The following is a 22,353-nucleotide window of genomic DNA, read 5'->3' on the forward strand; positions in this document are numbered from 1 at the left end:
CAGCATAGCCAGGATCAGGGTTCAGGGCATTTCCCAAAGGTAAAGTAAATGAGTGTTACATCGCTCTATACACACCGCTACACTTTCTCTCAGATGTGCTGCTTTATGTCACATAAACAGGCTGCTGAGCGTGGGTGTGTGTGGGGTGTCATCAACACATTCTCCAGTGTAATATTTAACCCTCCACTGATCATGTTAATAACAGGGAAGACATCACATCAAGCTTAATGTACAGTGCATTCGGAAAGTATTCAGACCCCTTCACTTTTTCACATGAATTGCGTTACAGCCTTATTCTAAAATGGATTAAATCATTTTTACCCCTCATCAATCTACAAACAATACCCCAAAATGACAAAGCGAACAGTAAAAAAAAAAAAAAAGTATTAATAATTTAAAAAAACGAAATACCTTATTTCGGCACACACCTGTCTATGTAAGATCTGGGGAAGGGTACCAGAAAATGTCTGGAGCATTGAAGGCCCCCAAGAACACAGTGACCTCCATCATTCTTAAATGGAAGAAGTTTGGAACCACCAAGACTCTTCCTAGAGCTGGCAGAACGGCCAAACTGAGCAATCAGGGGAGGAGGACCTTGGTCAGGGAGGTGACAAAGAACATGATGATCACTCTGACGGAGCTCTAGAGTTCCTCTGTGGAGATGGGAGAACCGTCCAGAAGGACAACCATCTCTGCAGCACTCCACCAATCAGGCCTTTATGGTAGAGTGGCCAGACGGAAGCCACTCCTCTGTATTTTTTTATTTGTAATGTATCCCCATTAGTTCCTGCCAAGGCAGCAGCTACTCTTCCTGGGGTTTATTATGGATCCCCATTAGTTCCTGCCAGGGCAGCAGCTACTCTTCCTGGGGTTTATTATGGATCCCCATTACTTCCTGTCAAGGCAGCAGCTACTCTTCCTGGGGTTTATTATGGATCCCCATTAGTTCCTGCCAAGGCAGCAGCTGCTCTTCCTGTGGTTTATTATGGATCCCCATTAGTTCCTGCCAAGGCAGCAGCTACTCTTCCTGGGGTTTATTATGGATCCCCATTAGTTCCTGCCAGGGCAGCAGCTACTCTTCCTGGGGTTTATTATGGATCCCCATTACTTCCTGTCAAGGCAGCAGCTACTCTTCCTGGGGTTTATTATGGATCCCCATTAGTTCCTGTCAAGGCAGAAGCTACTCTTCCTGGGGTTTATTATGGATCCCCATTAGTTCCTGTCAAGGCAGCAGCTACTCATCCTGGGGTTTATTATGGATCCCCATTAGTTCCTGCCAAGGCAGCAGCTACTCTTCCTGGGGTTTATTATGGATCCCCATTAGTTCCTGCCAGGGCAGCAGCTACTCTTCCTGGGGTTTATTATGGATCCCCATTACTTCCTGTCAAGGCAGCAGCTACTCTTCCTGGGGTTTATTATGGATCCCCATTAGTTCCTGCCAAGGCAGCAGCTACTCTTCCTGGGGTTTATTATGGATCCCCATTAGTTCCTGCCAGGGCAGCAGCTACTCTTCCTGGGGTTTATTATGGATCCCCATTACTTCCTGTCAAGGCAGCAGCTACTCTTCCTGGGGTTTATTATGGATCCCCATTAGTTCCTGCCAAGGCAGCAGCTACTCTTCCTGGGGTTTATTATGGATCCCCATTAGTTCCTGTCAAGGCAGCAGCTACTCATCCTGGGGTTTATTATGGATCCCCATTAGTTCCTGCCAAGGCAGCAGCTACTCTTCCTGGGGTTTATTATGGATCCCCATTAGTTCCTGCCAAGGCAGCAGCTACTCTTCCTGGGGTTTATTATGGATCCCCATTAGTTCCTGTCAAGGCAGCAGCTACTCTTCCTGGGGTTTATTAAGGATCCCCATTAGTTCCTGCCAAGGCAGCAGCTACTCTTCCTGGGGTTTATTATGAACCCCATTAGTTCCTGTCAAGGCAGCAGCTACTCTTCCTGGGGTTTATTATGGATCCCCATTAGTTCCTGCCAAGGCAGCAGCTACTCTTCCTGGGGTTTATTATGGATACCCATTAGTTCCTGCCAAGGCAGCAGCTACTCTTCCTGGGGTTTATTATGGATCCCCATTAGTTCCTGCCAAGGCAGCAGCTACTCTTCCTGGGGTTTATTATGAACCCCATTAGTTCCTGTCAAGGCAGCAGCTACTCTTCCTGGGGTTTATTATGATCCCCATTAGTTCCTGCCAAGGCAGCAGCTACTCTTCCTGGGGTTTATTATGGATCCCCATTAGTTCCTGCCAAGGCAGCAGCTACTCTTCCTGGGGTTTATTAAGGATCCCCATTAGTTCCTGCCAAGGCAGCAGCTACTCTTCCTGGGGTTTATTATGGATCCCCATTAGTTCCTGTCAAGGCAGCAGCTACTCTTCCTGGGGTTTATTATGGATCCCCATTAGTTCCTGTCAAGGCAGCAGCTACTCTTCCTGGGGTTTATTATGGATCCCCATTAGTTCCTGCCAAGGCAGCAGCTACTCTTCCTGGGGTTTATTATGGATCCCCATTAGTTCCTGTCATGGCAGCAGCTACTCTTCCCGGGGTTTATTATGGGTCCCCATTTAGTTCCTGCCAAGGCAGCAGCTACTCTTCCTGGGGTTTATTATGGGTCCCCATTAGTTCCTGCCAAGGCAGCAGCTACTCTTCCTGGGGTTTATTATGGATCCCCATTAGTTCCTGTCAAGGCAGCAGCTACTCTTCCTGGGGTTTATTATGGATCCCCATTAGTTCCTGCCAAGGCAGCAGCTACTCTTCCTGGGGTTTATTATGGATCCCCATTAGTTCCTGCCAAGGCAGAAGCTGCTCTTCCTGGGGTTTATTATGGGTCCCCATTAGTTCCTGCCAAGGCAGCAGCTACTCTTCCTGGGGTTTATTATGGATCCCCATTAGTTCCTGCCAAGGCATCAGCTACTCTTCCTGGTGTTTATTATGGGTCCCCATTAGTTCCTGCCAAGGCAGCAGCTACTCTTCCTGGGGTTTATTATGGATCCCCATTAGTTCCTGTCAAGGCAGCAGCTACTCTTCCTGGGGTTTATTATGGATCCCCATTAGTTCCTGCCAAGGCAGCAGCTACTCTTCCTGGGGTTTATTATGGATCCCCATTTAGTTCCTGTCAAGCAACGTATCATCAACACCCCTGGAGGCCCTCATCACATGGTGGGACTGTCATGTAGGCAGCAGTTTATCTGACTGATTTGAGGAATAGAATACTTCCCCTGAAATAATACAATTCAAGTGGTAATTGATTGTAACTTTATCCAGCACATCCTCCATTGAAGATCGGGTATGGGCACATAACAGAAAATGCTCCCTCTCTGAAAAACATTGAGGATTTGTGTGCAAATACAGTATACTTCAGCATGTGGAAACAGTGCCAGGGAAACAACCAAAGAATGGATTGCTGTCATACCTTGTCCATATACTGCTTACATGATAAGGAAACCAATATGTAATTCCGTAATTTGGGTGAACTATCCCTTTAAGAGCGCTAGCTCAGCTTAAAGTTTAGAATAATACAGCCATTTTGTAACATTTGTATTGTGGATTCCTCAATGGTTTCTATTGTCTTCTAAATCTCATGAACTCTTAAGTAGTGAAACTGATTAATGGACTACTTAATTCTGCAAGTCAATGGACATGATTTAGGGTGCCAGCGGACAAACTATAAAAATAAACTGATTAACTACCAGCCAGTGACGAGCCCATGGCCATGAGGATAAAATATTAACTTTGTATTTTAATAGAGAATGTATCAACATTACACAGTAAACCATGGACTCTTCAGAGACAGGACAATGTGTCAACATTACACAGTAAACCATGGACTCTTCAGAGACACAATGTATCAACATTACACAGTAAACCATGGACTCTTCAGAGACAGGACAATGTGTCAACATTTAAGTGATAATTCCCACGAAGCCGGTGTTTGGAGGATATATTGGCACGGGTCTTGTTAGGCCCAGCAAACCATGGATATATTGGCACGGGTCTTGTTAGGCCCAGCAAACCATGCCAATATATCCTCCAAACACCGGCTTCAAGGGAACTATCACTTTTATACAAAGGTTTACCAACATATTCAAATAATGATTGACATGTTTTCATTAACTTTATTGTGATGAATTTATTCATATTATTTCATCCTTCCAGAAGATATAGTCCTGACACAAATCTAGGGTTGCTACCCAAGCCGCCTGGTCGTTCGTTCTATCGGTTCGGTTGCCAGAGACGCGATCCAGTCGTTCGGTCTTTTTGTTCTGTATCTATGGACGCGACCCAGTCGTTCGGTCTTTTTGTTCTGTATCTATGGACGCGACCCGGTCTTTTTGTTCTGTATCTATGGACGTGACCCAGTCGTTCAGTCTTTTTGTTCTGTATCTATGGACGCGACCCAGTCGTTGTTCTGTATCTATGGACGTGACCCAGTCGTTTAGTCTTTTTGTTCTGTATCTATGGACGCGACCCAGTCGTTCAGTCTTTTTGTTCTGTATCTATGGACGCGACCCAGTCGTTTAGTCTTTTTGTTCTGTATCTATGGACGCGACCCAGTCGTTCAGTCTTTTTGTTCTGTATCTATGGACGCGACCCAGTCGTTGTTCTGTATCTATGGACGCGACCCAGTCGTTCGGTCTTTTTGTTCTGTATCTATGGACGCGACCCAGTCATTCAGTCTTTTTGTTCTGTATCTATGGACGCGACCCAGTCGTTCTGTTCTGTATCTATGGACGCGACCCAGTCGTTTAGTCTTTTAGTTCTGTATCTATGGACGCGACCCAGTCGTTCAGTCTTTTAGTTCTGTATCTATGGACGCGACCCAGTCGTTCAGTCTTTTAGTTCTGTATCTATGGACGCGACCCAGTCGTTTAGTCTTTTTGTTCTGTATCTATGGACGTGACCCAGTCGTTCAGTCTTTTTGTTCTGTATCTATGGACGCGACCCAGTCGTTCAGTCTTTTAGTTCTGTATCTATGGACGCGACCCAGTCATTCAGTCTTTTTGTTCTGTATCTACGGACGCGACCCAGTCGTTAGTTCTTTTTGTTCTGTATCTACGGACGCGACCCAGTCGTTAGTTCTTTATGTTCTGTATCTACGGACGCGACCCAGTCGTTAGTTCTTTATGTTCTGTATCTACGGACGCGACCCAGTCGTTCAGTCTTTATGTTCTGTATCTATGGACGCGACCCAGTCGTTCAGTCTTTTTGTTCTGTATCTATGGACGCGACCCAGTCGTTCAGTCTTTATGTTCTGTATCTATGGACGCGACCCAGTCGTTCAGTCTTTTTGTTCTGTATCTATGGACGCGACCCAGTCGTTCAGTCTTTATGTTCTGTATCTATGGACGCGACCCAGTCGTTCAGTATTTATGTTCTGTATCTATGGACGCGACCCAGTCGTTCAGTCTTTTTGGACGCGACCCAGTCGTTCAGTCTTTGTGTTCTGTATCTATGGACGCGACCCAGTCGTTCAGTATTTTTGTTCTGTATCTATGGACGTGACCCAGTCATTCAGTATTTATGTTCTGTATCTATGGACGCGACCCAGTCGTTCAGTCTTTGTGTTCTGTATCTATGGACGCGACCCAGTCGTTCAGTCTTTTTGTTCTGTATCTATGGACGCGACCCAGTCGTTCAGTCTTTTTGTTCTGTATCTATGGACGCGACCCAGTCGTTCAGTCTTTGTGTTCTGTATCTATGGACGCGACCCAGTCGTTCAGTATTTTTGTTCTGTATCTATGGACGTGACCCAGTCGTTTAGTCTTTGTGTTCTGTATCTGTGGACCCGACCCAGTCGTTCGGTCTTTTTGTTCTGTATCTATGGACGCGACCCAGTCGTTTAGTCTTTTTGTTCTGTATCTATGGACGCGACCCAGTCGTTTAGTCTTTTTGTTCTGTATCTATGGACGCGACCCAGTCGTTGTTCTGTATCTATGGACGCGACCCAGTCGTTCGTTCTAAATGTTCCATACTGGCTGGCAACGTTCTGATCCCTTGCTAGCTAGCTAGCCAACTACGGCTAACTTACAGTCACGTCAAACAGTGCAGCCAGAATAACAACAAAGGAGCTGCCTTTGTTGAAGCTGTTTTCTAATGACATTTATTTGGATACATCCATAACAATGAGCTAATGAGGCACGATTTCACCTGGCGGAGAAAATGTGTTCTCTCGTCAGGACACTGTTGTTCAGAGGAGCCAACAACACAACTTCAAACTGAATCAGGAAAGACTGTAAACTAGCTGCACTTTGTTTCGTTTGACCTGTTTTCTATTGACAGTTCTTTGTATATACAGTTGGAGTCGGAAGTTTACATACACCTTAGCCAAATACATTTAAACTCACTTTTTCACAATTCCTGACATTTAATCCTAGTAAAAAATTCCCTGTTTTAGGTCAGTTAGGATCACCACTTTATTTTAAAAATGTGAAATGTCAGAATAATAGTAGAGAGAATGATTTATTTAAGCTTTTATTTCTTTCATCCTATTCCCAGTGGGTCAGAAGTTTACATACACTCAATTAGTATTTGATAGCATTGCCTTTAAATTGTTTAACTTGGGTCAAACGTTTCGGGTAGCCTTCCCACAATAAGTTGGGTGAATTTTGGTCCATTCCTCCTGACAGAGCTGGTGTAACTGAGTCAGATTTGTAGGCCTCCTTGCTTGCACACGCTTTTTCAGTTCTGCCCACAAATCTTCTATAGGATTGTGGTCAGGGCTTTGTGATGGCCACTCCAATACCTTGACTTTGTTGTCCTTAAGCCATTTTGCCACAACTTTGGAAGTATGCTTGGGGTCATTGTCCATTTGGAAGACCCATTTGCGACCAAGCTTAAACTTCCTGACTGATGTCTTGAGATGTTGCTTTAATATATCCACGTAATTTTCCTGTCTCATGATGCCATATATTTTGTGAAGTGCACCAGTCCCTCCTGCAGCAAAGCACCCCCACAACATGATGCTGCCACTCCCGTGCTTCACGGTTGGGATGGTGTTCTTCGGCTTGCAAGCCTCCCCCTTTTTCCTCCAAACATAACGATGGTCATTATGGCCAAACAGTTCTATTTTTGTTTCATCAGACCAGAGGACATTTCTCCAAAAAGTACGATCTTTGTCCCCATGTGCAGTTGCGAACCGTAGTCTGGCTTTTTTATGGCGGTTTTGGAGCAGTGGTTTCTTCTTTGTTGAGCGGCCTTTCAGGTTATGTCGATATAGGACCCGTTTTACTGTGGATATAGATACTTTTGTACCTGTTTCCTCCAGAATCTTCACATGGTCCTTTGCTGTTGTTCTGGGATTGATTTGCACTTTTCACACCGAAGTAGGTTCATCACTAGGAGACAGAATGCATCTCCTTCCTGAGCGATGATGATGGCTGCGTGGTCCCTTGGTGTTTAAACTTGCGTACTATTATTTGTACAGATGAACGTGGTACCTTCAGGCGTTTGGAAATTGCTCCCAAGGATGAACCAGACTGATTTCTTTTGATTTTCCCATGATGTCAAGCAAAGAGGCACTGAGTCTGAAGGTAGGCCTTGGAATACATCCCCAGGTACACCTCCAATTGACTCAAATGATGTCAATTAGCCTATCAGAAACTTCTAAAGCCATGACACCATTTTCGGGAATTTTCCAAGCTGTTTAAAGGCACAGTCAACTTAGTGAATGAAAACTTCTGACCCACTGGACTTGTGATGCAGTGAATTATAAGTGAAATAATCTGTCTGAAAACAATTGTTGGAAAAATTACTTGTGTCATGCACAAAGTATATGTCCTAACCGACTTGCCAAAACTATAGTTTGTTAAAAAGAAATTTGTGGAGTGGTTGAAAAACGAGTTTTAATGACTCCAACCTAAGTGTATGTAAACTTCTGACTTCAACTGTATCCATAAAAATGATGCTGATTAATTTCGACTGGCTGAGAAAAGATGCCTGCCTGCCTGTCTCGTCCCGACACCCGACACGTTCGTTACTATGGGGACAGCTGGAGATTGAATATTGAAACAATGTTGCAAATGTCGGAGAGACAGACAGCAAGGTTTATACAAATCTCTGCTGTTGAAAACTAAATGTTAGTCTAAAAGAAATGTGAGATAATGTCTAGATGCTTTTTATAGGGGAGATCAAGTTTATAAATTGCCTGGCTGGGCTGATGAGACAGTGCATTGTGCAGTCAGATGGAACAGAGTTAATAGGCATTTTAACGGCATAGATTTTGCCGGTAGTCACTTGTGGAATAGACACCGGCTGGAATGCAGTTTTAAGCAATCAGCATTCAGGATTAGACCCACCCGTTGTATTATACACAGTAAACCATGGCCTCTTCAGATAGACAACAAACAGTGGAAACAGCTGATGGAAGTATGTGATAAACTGAAAGTGTGGACCAATGACCTATGACCTTTGACGATGTAGCTGTGGTCCTGTGTGGATCCGTTGGTAAAGCATGGCGCTTTATGGTTCTTATGGGGCTGAGGATGAGGAGCCAGGTGCTGGAGGGACCATGTGCTGGGGGGGAGGGGCCACATGTTGAGTGGGAGGGGCTCCGCATGCAGAGTGGACAGGACAGCAGGAGTGGACGTTTAGTACACAGGCACATTAAAGTACTCATGACGGGGCTGAGGGAAGAGAGATGCACACAGCTGTAAGACAACAGCCATCCCAGGTCCCACCCCGACCCACGACAGACACATACAGCATCCACATGACTGGGCGATGAGAGGGAGCAGCAGGCAGAGCTTCATAGATTAATAGACTACAGATCTGCACACTGTGAATAAAGGCCTTTATAGTAATCAGAATACCGTTTTGAAGAACAGTCAAAATGTTCTGTAAAGGCAAACTATCATTGTTGGCTTTAACCTGTGATTTGTTTAAAGTGCTAAACAGACTTCACAAGATTATAGGTGAGACAAGTGTACACAGAGACAAAAACCCTCACACACTGTTTTCCAGTGACATAAAACCATTTAGTAACTGCCTTCCACAAATACGAAACGTTACAATAGACTGGGGACCAGATCTGGTTTTGATGCACAACAACAGACTTCATAACTAGGGGTTGAGACACAACCAACAGACTTCATAACTAGGGGTTGAGACACGACAACAGACTTCATAACTAGGGGTTGAGACACGACAACAGACTTCATAACTAGGGGTTGAGACACGACAACAGACTTCATAACTAGGGGTTGAGACACGACCAACAGACTTCATAACTAGGGGTTGAGACACAACAACAGACTTCATAACTAGGGGTTGAGACACAACAACAGACTTCATAACTAGGGGTTGAGACACGACCAACAGACTTCATAACTAGGGGTTGAGACACAACAACAGACTTCATAACTAGGGGTTGAGACACGACAACATACTTCATAACTAGGGGTTGAGACACAACAACAGACTTCATAACTAGGGGTTGAGACACGACAACAGACTTCATAACTAGGGGTTGAGACACAACAACAGACTTCATAACTAGGGGTTGAGACACAACAACAGACTTCATAACTAGGGGTTGAGACACGACAACAGACTTCATAACTAGGGGTTGAGAAACAACAACAGACTTCATAACTAGGGGTTGAGACACAACAACAGACTTCATAACTAGGGGTTGAGACACAACCAACAGACTTCATAACTAGGGGTTGAGACACGACAACAGACTTCATAACTAGGGGTTGAGACACGACAACAGACTTCATAACTAGGGGTTGAGACACAACAACAGACTTCATAACTAGGGGTTGAGACACAACAACAGACTTCATAACTAGGGGTTGAGACACAACAACAGACTTCATAACTAGGGGTTGAGACACAACAACAGACTTCATAACTAGGGGTTGAGACACGACCAACAGACTTCATAACTAGGGGTTGAGACACGACCAACAGACTTCATAACTAGGGGTTGAGACACAACAACAGACTTCATAACTAGGGGTTGAGACACAACAACAGACTTCATAACTAGGGGTTGAGACACAACAACAGACTTCATAACTAGGGGTTGAGACACGACAACAGACTTCATAACTAGGGGTTGAGACACGACCAACAGACTTCATAACTAGGGGTTGAGACACGACCAACAGACTTCATAACTAGGGGTTGAGACACGACCAACAGACTTCATAACTAGGGGTTGAGACACGACCAACAGACTTCATAACTAGGGGTTGAGACACGACAACAGACTTCATAACTAGGGGTTGAGACACAACAACAGACTTCATAACTAGGGGTTGAGACACAACAACAGACTTCATAACTAGGGGTTGAGACACAACAACAGACTTCATAACTAGGGGTTGAGACACAACAACAGACTTCATAACTAGGGGTTGAGACACGACAACAGACTTCATAACTAGGGGTTGAGACACGACCAACAGACTTCATAACTAGGGGTTGAGACAACAACAACAGACTTCATAACTAGGGGTTGAGACACGACCAACAGACTTCATAACTAGGGGTTGAGACACGACAGCAGACTTCATAACTAGGGGTTGAGACATGACCAACAGACTTCATAACTAGGGGTTGAGACACAACAACAGACTTCATAACTAGGGGTTGAGACACAACAACAGACTTCATAACTAGGGGTTGAGACACAACAACAGACTTCATAACTAGGGGTTGAGACACAACAACAGACTTCATAACTAGGGGTTGAGACACAACAACAGACTTCATAACTAGGGGCTGAGACACAACAACAGACTTCATAACTAGGGGTTGAGACACAACAACAGACTTCATAACTAGGGGTTGAGACACAACAACAGACTTCATAACTAGGGGTTGAGACACAACAGACTTCATAACTAGGGGTTGAGACACAACAACAGACTTCATAACTAGGGGTTGAGACACAACAACAGACTTCATAACTAGGGGTTGAGACACAACAACAGACTTCATAACTAGGGGTTGAGACACAACAACAGACTTCATAACTAGGGGTTGAGACACAACAACAGACTTCATAACTAGGGGTTGAGACACAACAACAGACTTCATAACTAGGGGTTGAGACACAACAACAGACTTCATAACTAGGGGTTGAGACACAACAACAGACTTCATAACTAGGGGTTGAGACACAACAACAGACTTCATAACTAGGGGTTGAGACACAACAACAGACTTCATAACTAGGGGTTGAGACACAACAACAGACTTCATAACTAGGGGTTGAGACACAACAGACTTCATAACTAGGGGTTGAGACACGACCAACAGACTTCATAACTAGGGGTTGAGACACGACCAACAGACTTCATAACTAGGGGTTGAGACACGACCAACAGACTTCATAACTAGGGGTTGAGACACGACCAACAGACTTCATAACTAGGGGTTGAGACACGACCAACAGACTTCATAACTAGGGGTTGAGACACAACAACAGACTTCATAACTAGGGGCTGAGACACAACAACAGACTTCATAACTAGGGGCTGAGACACAACAACAGACTTCATAACTAGGGGTTGAGACACAACAACAGACTTCATAACTAGGGGTTGAGACACGACCAACAGACTTCATAACTAGGGGTTGAGACATGACCAACAGACTTCATAACTAGGGGTTGAGACACAACAACAGACTTCATAACTAGGGGTTGAGACACAACAACAGACTTCATAACTAGGGGTTGAGACACGACCAACAGACTTCATAACTAGGGTTGAGACACAACAACAGACTTCATAACTAGGGGTTGAGACACAACAACAGACTTCATAACTAGGGGTTGAGACACAACAACAGACTTCATAACTAGGGGTTGAGACACAACAACAGACTTCATAACTAGGGGTTGAGACACGACCAACAGACTTCATAACTAGGGTTGAGACACGACCAACAGACTTCATAACTAGGGGTTGAGACACAACAACAGACTTCATAACTAGGGGTTGAGACACAACAACAGACTTCATAACTAGGGGTTGAGACACAACAACAGACTTCATAACTAGGGGTTGAGACACGACCAACAGACTTCATAACTAGGGTTGAGACACGACCAACAGACTTCATAACTAGGGGTTGAGACACGACAACAGACTTCATAACTAGGGTTGAGACACGACAACAGACTTCATAACTAGGGGTTGAGACACGACCAACAGACTTCATAACTAGGGGTTGAGACACGACCAACAGACTTCATAACTAGGGGTTGAGACACAACAACAGACTTCATAACTAGGGGTTGAGACACGACCAACAGACTTCATAACTAGGGGTTGAGACACGACCAACAGACTTCATAACTAGGGGTTGAGACACGACAACAGACTTCATAACTAGGGGTTGAGACACGACCAACAGACTTCATAACTAGGGGTTGAGACACAACAACAGACTTCATAACTAGGGGTTGAGACACGACAACAGACTTCATAACTAGGGGTTGAGACACGACAACAGACTTCATAACTAGGGGTTGAGACACAACAACAGACTTCATAACTAGGGGTTGAGACACAACAACAGACTTCATAACTAGGGGTTGAGACACGACAACAGACTTCATAACTAGGGGTTGAGACACAACAGACTTCATAACTAGGGGTTGAGACACGACAACAGACTTCATAACTAGGGGTTGAGACACGACCAACAGACTTACTAACTAGGGGTTGATGCAGGACAATATACTTCATTCAGTAACTAGGGGTTGATGCAGTTACAGACGTACCAATATCATACCCCCAAGACATGCGAACCTCTCTCCATTACAATAAAAGGGGAGATTATCATACCCCCAAGACATGCTAACCTCTCTCCATTACAATAACGGGAGGTTATCATACCCCCAAGACATGCTAACCACTCTCCATTACAATAACGGGAGGTTATCATACCCCCAAGACATGCTAACCACTCTCCATTACAATAACGGGAGGTTATCATACCCCCAAGACATGCTAACCACTCTCCATTACAATAACGGGAGGTTATCATACCCCCAAGACATGCTAACCACTCTCCATTACAATAACGGGAGGTTATCATACCCCCAAGACATGCTAACCTCTCTCCATTACAATAACAGGGGAGGTTATCATACCCCCAAGACATGCTAACCACTCTCCATTACAATAACGGGAGGTTATCATACCCCCAAGACATGCTAACCTCTCTCCATTACAATAACAGGGGAGATTATCATACCCCCAAGACATGCTAACCTCTCTCCATTACAATAACGGGAGGTTAGCATTCTTTTTGGGGGGGGGGGGGGGGAGTAATATTTATGACTAACTTTAATTTAGAAGTGTTTAGAAACATATTCTATTCTTATTTACAATAAAAGTGACTCCAAAATGACACAATACATTATTTACCACCATAATCTGAAACACAACCAAAACAAACAGCAAATGCATCCAACAAATTTGTAGTCACAAGCTTGATGTAGTCATTGCGTGCTAGAAATATGGGACCAAATTCAAAAATGTGTGAATGAACAGAGTGATGGCCTCTATTAAAAAGAGGAGGCTCCTACCAGCTTTCTATAGGCTAGACCTACTATATTTACTTCTCAACTTTCCTAATATTAAGCACATTGCTTGTCTTTACAACAGGAGTATAGCATACCTGACTGGTATGAAAATGAACCACGGGAAAAGCAACCTCCATTTGCTATTTAAATCTGTAGATGACAAGTATTTTTCCCCCCTGTGTTTCGAGACAGGTGCATGACAATGGTCCATTCTAAATCAAAACAAATTTCACACATAGTATTTAGCATAGTATTTAGCATAGTATTTAGCATATTATTCAGCATATTATTTAGCATATTATTTAGCATATTATTTAGTATATTATTTAGTATATTATTTAGTATATTATTTAGTATATGTAAAGACAAGATTAAATCAAGAATAGTCTGATGGGTGACAATATTAGCCTTTCACTTGTAAATGATATATTATCAATTGTGAATGATGCCGAGCATAAGGCAAGAAACAGTGCCTTTTTTTGTGACATAATCGCACACCTCATGTAGCCCAGCCCATAGTCCTATATGTTTTAATAAGGTTAGTATCACACCTCATGTAGCCTAGCCCATAGGCCTATATGTTTTAATAAGGTTAGTATCACACCTCATGTAGCCTAGCCCATAGGCCTATATGTTTTAATAAGGTTAGTATCACACCTCATGTAGCCTAGCCCGTAGCCCTATATGTTTTAATAAGGTTAGTACCACACCTCATGTAGCCTAGCCCATAGTCCTATATGTTTTAATAAGGTTAGTATCACACCTCATGTAGCCTAGCCCATAGCCCTATATGTTTTAATAAGGTTAGTACCACACCTCATGTAGCCTAGCCCATAGTCCTATATGTTTTAATAAGGTTAGTATCACACCTCATGTAGCCTAGCCCATAGGCCTATATGTTTTAATAAGGTTAGTATCACACCTCATGTAGCCTAGCCCATAGGCCTATATGTTTTAATAAGGTTAGTATCACACCTCATGTAGCCTAGCCCATAGGCCTATATGTTTTAATAAGGTTAGTATCACACCTCCTGTAGCCTAGCCCATAGTCCTATATGTTTTAATAAGGTTAGTATCACACCTCATGTAGCCCATAGCCCTATATGTTTTAATAAGGTTAGTATCACACCTCATGTAGCCTAGCCCATAGTCCTATATGTTTTAATAAGGTTAGTATCACACCTCATGTAGCCTAGCCCATAGGCCTATATGTTTTAATAAGGTTAGTATCACACCTCATGTAGCCTAGCCCATAGGCCATAGTCCTATATGTTTTAATCAGGTTAGTATCACACCTCATGTAGCCTAGCCCATAGTCCTATATGTTTTAATAAGGTTAGTATCACACCTCATGTAGCCTAGCCCATAGTCCTATATGTTTTAATAAGGTTAGTATCACACCTCATGTAGCCTAGCCCATAGGCCTATATGTTTTAATAAGGTTAGTATCACACCTCATGTAGCCTAGGCCATAGTCCTATATGTTTTAATAAGGTTAGTATCACACCTCATGTAGCCTAGCCCATAGGCCATAGTCCTATATGTTTTAATAAGGTTAGTATCACACCTCATGTAGCCTAGCCCATAGTCCTATATGTTTTAATAAGGTTAGTATCACACCTCATGTAGCCTAGCCCATAGTCCTATATGTTTTAATAAGGTTAGTATCACACCTCATGTAGCCTAGCCCATAGTCCTATATGTTTTAATAAGGTTAGTATCACACCTCATGTAGCCTAGCCCATAGTCCTATATGTTTTAATAAGGTTAGTATCATACCTCATGTAGCCTAGCCCATAGTCCTATATGTTTTAATAAGGTTAGTATCACACCTCATGTAGCCTAGCCCATAGGCCATAGTCCTATATGTTTCAATAAGGTTAGTATCACACCTCATGTAGCCTAGCCCATAGTCCTATAAGGTTAGTATCACACCTCATGTAGCCTAGCCCATAGTCCTATATGTTTTAATAAGGTTAGTATCACACCTCATGTAGCCTAGCCCATAGGCCATAGTCCTATATGTTTCAATAAGGTTAGTATCACACCTCATGTAGCCTAGCCCATAGTCCTATAAGGTTAGTATCACACCTCATGTAGCCTAGCCCATAGTCCTATATGTTTTAATAAGGTTAGTACCACACCTCATGTAGCCTAGCCCATAGTCCTATATGTTTTAATAAGGTTAGTATCACACCTCCTGTAGCCTAGCCCATAGTCCTATATGTTTTAATAAGGTTAGTATCACACCTCATGTAGCCTAGCCCATAGTCCTATATGTTTTAATAAGGTTAGTATCACACCTCCTGTAGCCTAGCCCATAGTCCTATATGTTTTAATAAGGTTAGTATCACACCTCATGTAGCCCATAGCCCTATATGTTTTAATAAGGTTAGTATCACACCTCATGTAGCCTAGCCCATAGCCCTATATGTTTTAATAAGGTTAGTATCACACCTCATGTAGCCTAGTCCATAGTCCTATATGTTTTAATAAGGTTAGTATCACACCTCATGTAGCCTAGCCCATAGGCCTATATGTTTTAATAAGGTTAGTATCACACTTCATGTAGCCTAGCCCATAGGCCATAGTCCTATATGTTTTAATAAGGTTAGTATCACACCTCATGTAGCCTAGCCCATAGTCCTATATGTTTTAATAAGGTTAGTATCACACCTCATGTAGCCTAGCCCATAGGCCTATATGTTTTAATAAGGTTAGTATCACACCTCATGTAGCCTAGCCCATAGGCCATAGTCCTATATGTTTTAATCAGGTTAGTATCACACCTCATGTAGCCTAGCCCATAGGCCTATATGTTTTAATAAGGTTAGTATCACACCTCATGTAGCCTAGCCCATAGTCCTATATGTTTTAATAAGGTTAGTATCACACCTCATGTAGCCTAGCCCATAGGCCTATATGTTTTAATAAGGTTAGTATCACACCTCATGTAGCCTAGGCCATAGTCCTATATGTTTTAATAAGGTTAGTATCACACCTCATGTAGCCTAGCCCATAGTCCATAGGCCTATATGTTTTAATAAGGTTTGTATCACACCTCATGTATCCTAGCCCATAGGCCTATATGTTTTAATAAGGTTAGTATCACACCTCATGTAGCCTAGCCCATAGGCCATAGTCCTATATGTTTTAATAAGGTTAGTATCACACCTCAGGTAGCCTAGCCCATAGGCCATAGTCCTATATGTTTTAATAAGGTTAGTATCACACCTCATGTAGCCTAGCCCATAGGCCTATATGTTTTAATAAGGTTAGTATCACACCTCATGTAGCCTAGCCCATAGTCCTATATGTTTTAATAAGGTTAGTATCATACCTCATGTAGCCTAGCCCATAGTCCTATATGTTTTAATAAGGTTAGTATCACACCTCATGTAGCCTAGCCCATAGTCCTATATGTTTTAATAAGGTTAGTATCATACCTCATGTAGCCTAGCCCATAGTCCTATATGTTTTAATAAGGTTAGTATCACACCTCATGTAGCCTAGCCCATAGGCCATAGTCCTATATGTTTCAATAAGGTTAGTATCACACCTCATGTAGCCTAGCCCATAGTCCTATAAGGTTAGTATCACACCTCATGTAGCCTAGCCCATAGTCCTATATGTTTTAATAAGGTTAGTACCACACCTCATGTAGCCTAGCCCATAGTCCTATATGTTTTAATAAGGTTAGTATCACACCTCCTGTAGCCTAGCCCATAGTCCTATATGTTTTAATAAGGTTAGTATCACACCTCATGTAGCCTAGCCCATAGTCCTATATGTTTTAATAAGGTTAGTATCACACCTCCTGTAGCCTAGCCCATAGTCCTATATGTTTTAATAAGGTTAGTATCACACCTCATGTAGCCCATAGCCCTATATGTTTTAATAAGGTTAGTATCACACCTCATGTAGCCTAGCCCATAGCCCTATATGTTTTAATAAGGTTAGTATCACACCTCATGTAGCCTAGTCCATAGTCCTATATGTTTTAATAAGGTTAGTATCACACCTCATGTAGCCTAGCCCATAGGCCTATATGTTTTAATAAGGTTAGTATCACACTTCATGTAGCCTAGCCCATAGGCCATAGTCCTATATGTTTTAATAAGGTTAGTATCACACCTCATGTAGCCTAGCCCATAGTCCTATATGTTTTAATAAGGTTAGTATCACACCTCATGTAGCCTAGCCCATAGGCCTATATGTTTTAATAAGGTTAGTATCACACCTCATGTAGCCTAGCCCATAGGCCATAGTCCTATATGTTTTAATCAGGTTAGTATCACACCTCATGTAGCCTAGCCCATAGTCCTATATGTTTTAATAAGGTTAGTATCACACCTCATGTAGCCTAGCCCATATGTTTTAATAAGGTTAGTATCACACCTCATGTAGCCTAGGCCATAGTCCTATATGTTTTAATAAGGTTAGTATCACACCTCATGTAGCCTAGCCCATAGTCCATAGGCCTATATGTTTTAATAAGGTTTGTATCACACCTCATGTATCCTAGCCCATAGGCCTATATGTTTTAATAAGGTTAGTATCACACCTCATGTAGCCTAGCCCATAGGCCATAGTCCTATATGTTTTAATAAGGTTAGTATCACACCTCAGGTAGCCTAGCCCATAGTCCTATAAGGTTAGTATCACACCTCATGTAGCCTAGCCCATAGTCCTATATGTTTTAATAAGGTTAGTATCACACCTCATGTAGCCTAGCCCATAGTCCTATATGTTTTAATAAGGTTAGTATCACACCTCATGTAGCCCATAGCCCTATATGTTTTAATAAGGTTAGTATCACACCTCATGTAGCCTAGCCCATAGGCCATAGTCCTATATGTTTTAATAAGGTTAGTACCACACCTCATGTAGCCTAGCCCATAGGCCATAGTCCTATATGTTTTAATAAGGTTAGTATCACACCTCATGTAGCCTAGCCCATAGTCCATAGGCCTATATGTTTTAATAAGGTTTGTATCACACCTCATGTATCCTAGCCCATAGGCCTATATGTTTTAATAAGGTTAGTATCACACCTCATGTAGCCTAGCCCATAGGCCATAGTCCTATATGTTTTAATAAGGTTAGTATCACACCTCAGGTAGCCTAGCCCATAGTCCTATAAGGTTAGTATCACACCTCATGTAGCCTAGCCCATATGTTTTAATAAGGTTAGTATCACACCTCATGTAGCCTAGCCCATAGGCCTATATGTTTTAATAAGGTTAGTATCACACCTCATGTAGCCTAGCCCATAGGCCTATATGTTTTAATAAGGTTAGTATCACACCTCATGTAGCCTAGCCCATAGTCCTATATGTTTTAATAAGGTTAGTATCACACCTCATGTAGCCTAGCCCATAGGCCTATATGTTTTAATAAGGTTAGTATCACACCTCATGTAGCCTAGCCCATAGGCCTATATGTTTTAATAAGGTTAGTATCACACCTCATGTAGCCTAGCCCATAGTCCTATATGTTTTAATAAGGTTAGTATCACACCTCATGTAGCCTAGCCCATAGGCCATAGTCCTATATGTTTTAATAAGGTTTGTATCACACCTCATGTATCCTAGCCCATAGGCCTATATGTTTTAATAAGGTTAGTATCACACCTCATGTAGCCTAGCCCATAGGCCATAGTCCTATATGTTTTAATAAGGTTAGTATCACACCTCAGGTAGCCTAGCCCATAGTCCTATAAGGTTAGTATCACACCTCATGTAGCCTAGCCCATAGTCCTATATGTTTTAATAAGGTTAGTATCACACCTCATGTAGCCTAGCCCATAGTCCTATATGTTTTAATAAGGTTTCTTTCACTAAGGTGGCTAAACAACTTCTTAAAATGAAGCACATTAATCCACTTTACAACGGGTGTAGAGAACTGGCATACATAAGCAGGGCGTGAGTTTCAAGTTTGGGGAAGATCATTTTCACCATTAAAATGCCCCTTTTGCATTAGATGCATATTCGCATTTGCGGTCACTTTCGAGAATGGTGTTTTCCAGCAAATGTATTGCATTTTGGAACGTTTGCGCTCACAGCCTACTGCTGTGATTATATAGCCTACTGCTATGATTATATAGCCTACTGCTGTGATTATATAGCCCACTGCTGTGATTATATAGCCTACTGCTGTGATTATATAGCCTACTGCTGTGATTATATAGCCTACTGCTGTGATTATATAGCCTACTGCTGTGATTATATAGCCTACTGATGTGATTATATAGCATACTGCTGTGATTATATAGCCCACTGCTGTGATTATATAGCCTACTGCTGTGATTATATAGCCTACTGCTGTGATTATATAGCCCACTGCTGTGATTATATAGCCTACTGCTGTGATTATATAGCCTACTGCTGTGATTATATAGCCTACTGCTGTGATTATATAGCCTACTGCTGTGATTATATAGCCTACTGCTGTGATTATATAGCCTACTGCTGTGATTATATAGCCTACTGCTGTGATTATATAACCTACTGCTGTGATTATATAGCCTACTGCTGTGATTATATAGCCCACTGCTGTGATTATATAGCCCACTGCTGTGATTATATAGCCCACTGCTGTGATTATATAGCCCACTGCTGTGATTATATAGCCTACTGCTGTGATTATATAGCCTACTGCTGTGATTATATAACCTACTGCTGTGATTATATAGCCTACTGCTGTGATTATATAGCCCACTGCTGTGATTATATAGCCTACTGCTGTGATTATATAGCCCACTGCTGTGATTATATAGCCCACTGCTGTGATTATATAGCCCACTGCTGTGATTATATAGCCCACTGCTGTGATTATATAGCCTACTGCTGTGATTATATAGCCCACTGCTGTGATTATATAACCTACTGCTGTGATTATATAACCTACTGCTGTGATTATATAGCCTACTGCTGTGATTATATAGCCTACTGCTGTGATTATATAACCTACTGCTGTGATTATATAGCCTACTGCTGTGATTATATAGCCTACTGCTGTGATTATATAACCTACTGCTGTGATTATATAACCTACTGCTGTGATTATATAGCCCACTGCTGTGATTATATAGCCTACTGCTGTGATTATATAGCCTACTGCTGTGATTATATAGCCTAATAGTTTATTAACATTTTAAGCTAAACGTTCTGATCTGTTGCGTCAACCTCATTGCTTGAAAAAGTTTTTGGGATGCTATTAATTTGGGATCTATTATTTCCCACAAGTATGTTTTGGGGGGGGGGGACATTACGGCCACACAAAGGGGATGCCGCCTTGATATTCTAGGCATTATCAAGTGCTTGTCTCATTGTGAATGAGAGACTGATGTAGTGTGTACAGCCTGCTTAAAAAACAAAGCAGAGCTCATGCCTTTCAAGTGACTTTTTTCAAATCATCATTAGAGTCTCATCATGCAGCCTTACAATGTATTAAACATCAAAACATATATAGCCCAACATTTCTAGAACAACTAAAGTTACATTAGTAACTCTAAATGAAGCATATAGGAGGACCTGTTTCTTTGTTAACCGCTCAACACAGAATAGCAGCATGTGAACACTCCCTCAAATCATTTGGAGAAAATATCCTGTCTATTTTATTCAGCTTTGATCAACTATATTCTTCATACTATAAAAGAATATAAAATAATGCTATGGAATTCTAAGCAAATCTTGTCTGCTAAATGAACTAGTGTCGCCCACAGCTGTATGGCATCAGGACCTAACATAAGGACAACTCAGAGTATGCTATTCTGTTCTTCTGAAATACACTACATTTTCTTCATATCGTATTTCTTTAGACCGGTCTAAAATATATAATGGATTTATTGTGATGGTGTAGGATATATTACATGGATTTATTATACTTTTAAAAAATGTTCCAAAGGTCTGCATCAGTGGATTGTAGGCGGAAGCCAGGAGATGCTAAATGTATTATGTTAAGTAACGGCCAGTGAGACAGACAGTTATTTGCTTGACAATCACCGGCTAACAAAATGTCCGACACCGCCCTAGTATTGCTTCCCTCGACGCTGCACTAGAATCCATTTTGTTTGCTTGTATATTTCATTGTGTTCTCCTGTGTGCTTCTTATCCATTGGCCCGTCTTAAGAGATTGAAGTCTGAGGTTTTAACTAACGGTGGAGAAGGAGAAAATAAAACTTGCAACCTGTTGTTGACCTCTTTATTTTGTCACTCAACCCAAACTTTAAGAACCTGTATGCATGTTAAGCAGAGCTCCCCATGCTCCCTTAAACCTTATCCAATCAGTATACAGAGAGAAACCTTCCTTATCCAATCAGTAGAGAGAGCAAAACTTCCCTTATCCAATCAGTATACAGAGAGAAACTTTCCTTAGTCCTGTAGTGCTGAGTGTCTATTTAGAATCGGCTCAGACGCCAGTATACATAGCGTAGTGGTCTCTTACTCTACAATACCACTGAGCTGCTCCAGTTTCATTCAAATAGTTTCATCATAAGCCCTGAGGTATGCCTTCCTTCCTCCATATTAATTAGTGCATCATGCGCTACCCCATGGCATACACTACGTCTAGCAACCTAAGCCCCCATTCTCATCTCCCTGGAATGTTTCCTCCCCTCCTCTGATATATGCCCCCTGCTGGACACTTTTAGATACTCAGACATGGCCAAAACCCGTCCAGTTTGGGTTCATGTCCGATGACGACTGACTGACTGTTGCCATCTACTTTCCCCATAGCATTACAAGGTAAACAGCATGCTACATGCAGTCACCGAATACAGCACACTGAACACCATGCAGACTGACTGGC

General features: G+C 42.2%; 1 protein-coding gene across 1 annotated transcript in view; it reads right to left on the minus strand.

Annotated features, from left to right (window-relative positions):
- Positions 1-8,098: 8,098 nt before the first annotated feature.
- The window catches only part of LOC120042387 (AP-1 complex subunit sigma-2-like), an 83,466-nt gene continuing 69,211 nt past the window's right edge, over positions 8,099-22,353 (minus strand). The window contains exon 5 of the mRNA XM_038987225.1: positions 8,099-8,617. Coding sequence (XP_038843153.1) covers positions 8,582-8,617 — 36 coding nt within the window. The 3' untranslated portion in view covers positions 8,099-8,581. The remainder of the gene's footprint in view (positions 8,618-22,353) is intronic.

Source organism: Salvelinus namaycush, unplaced genomic scaffold, assembly GCF_016432855.1.
Source record: "Salvelinus namaycush isolate Seneca unplaced genomic scaffold, SaNama_1.0 Scaffold668, whole genome shotgun sequence".
Lineage (NCBI taxonomy): Eukaryota > Metazoa > Chordata > Actinopteri > Salmoniformes > Salmonidae > Salvelinus > Salvelinus namaycush.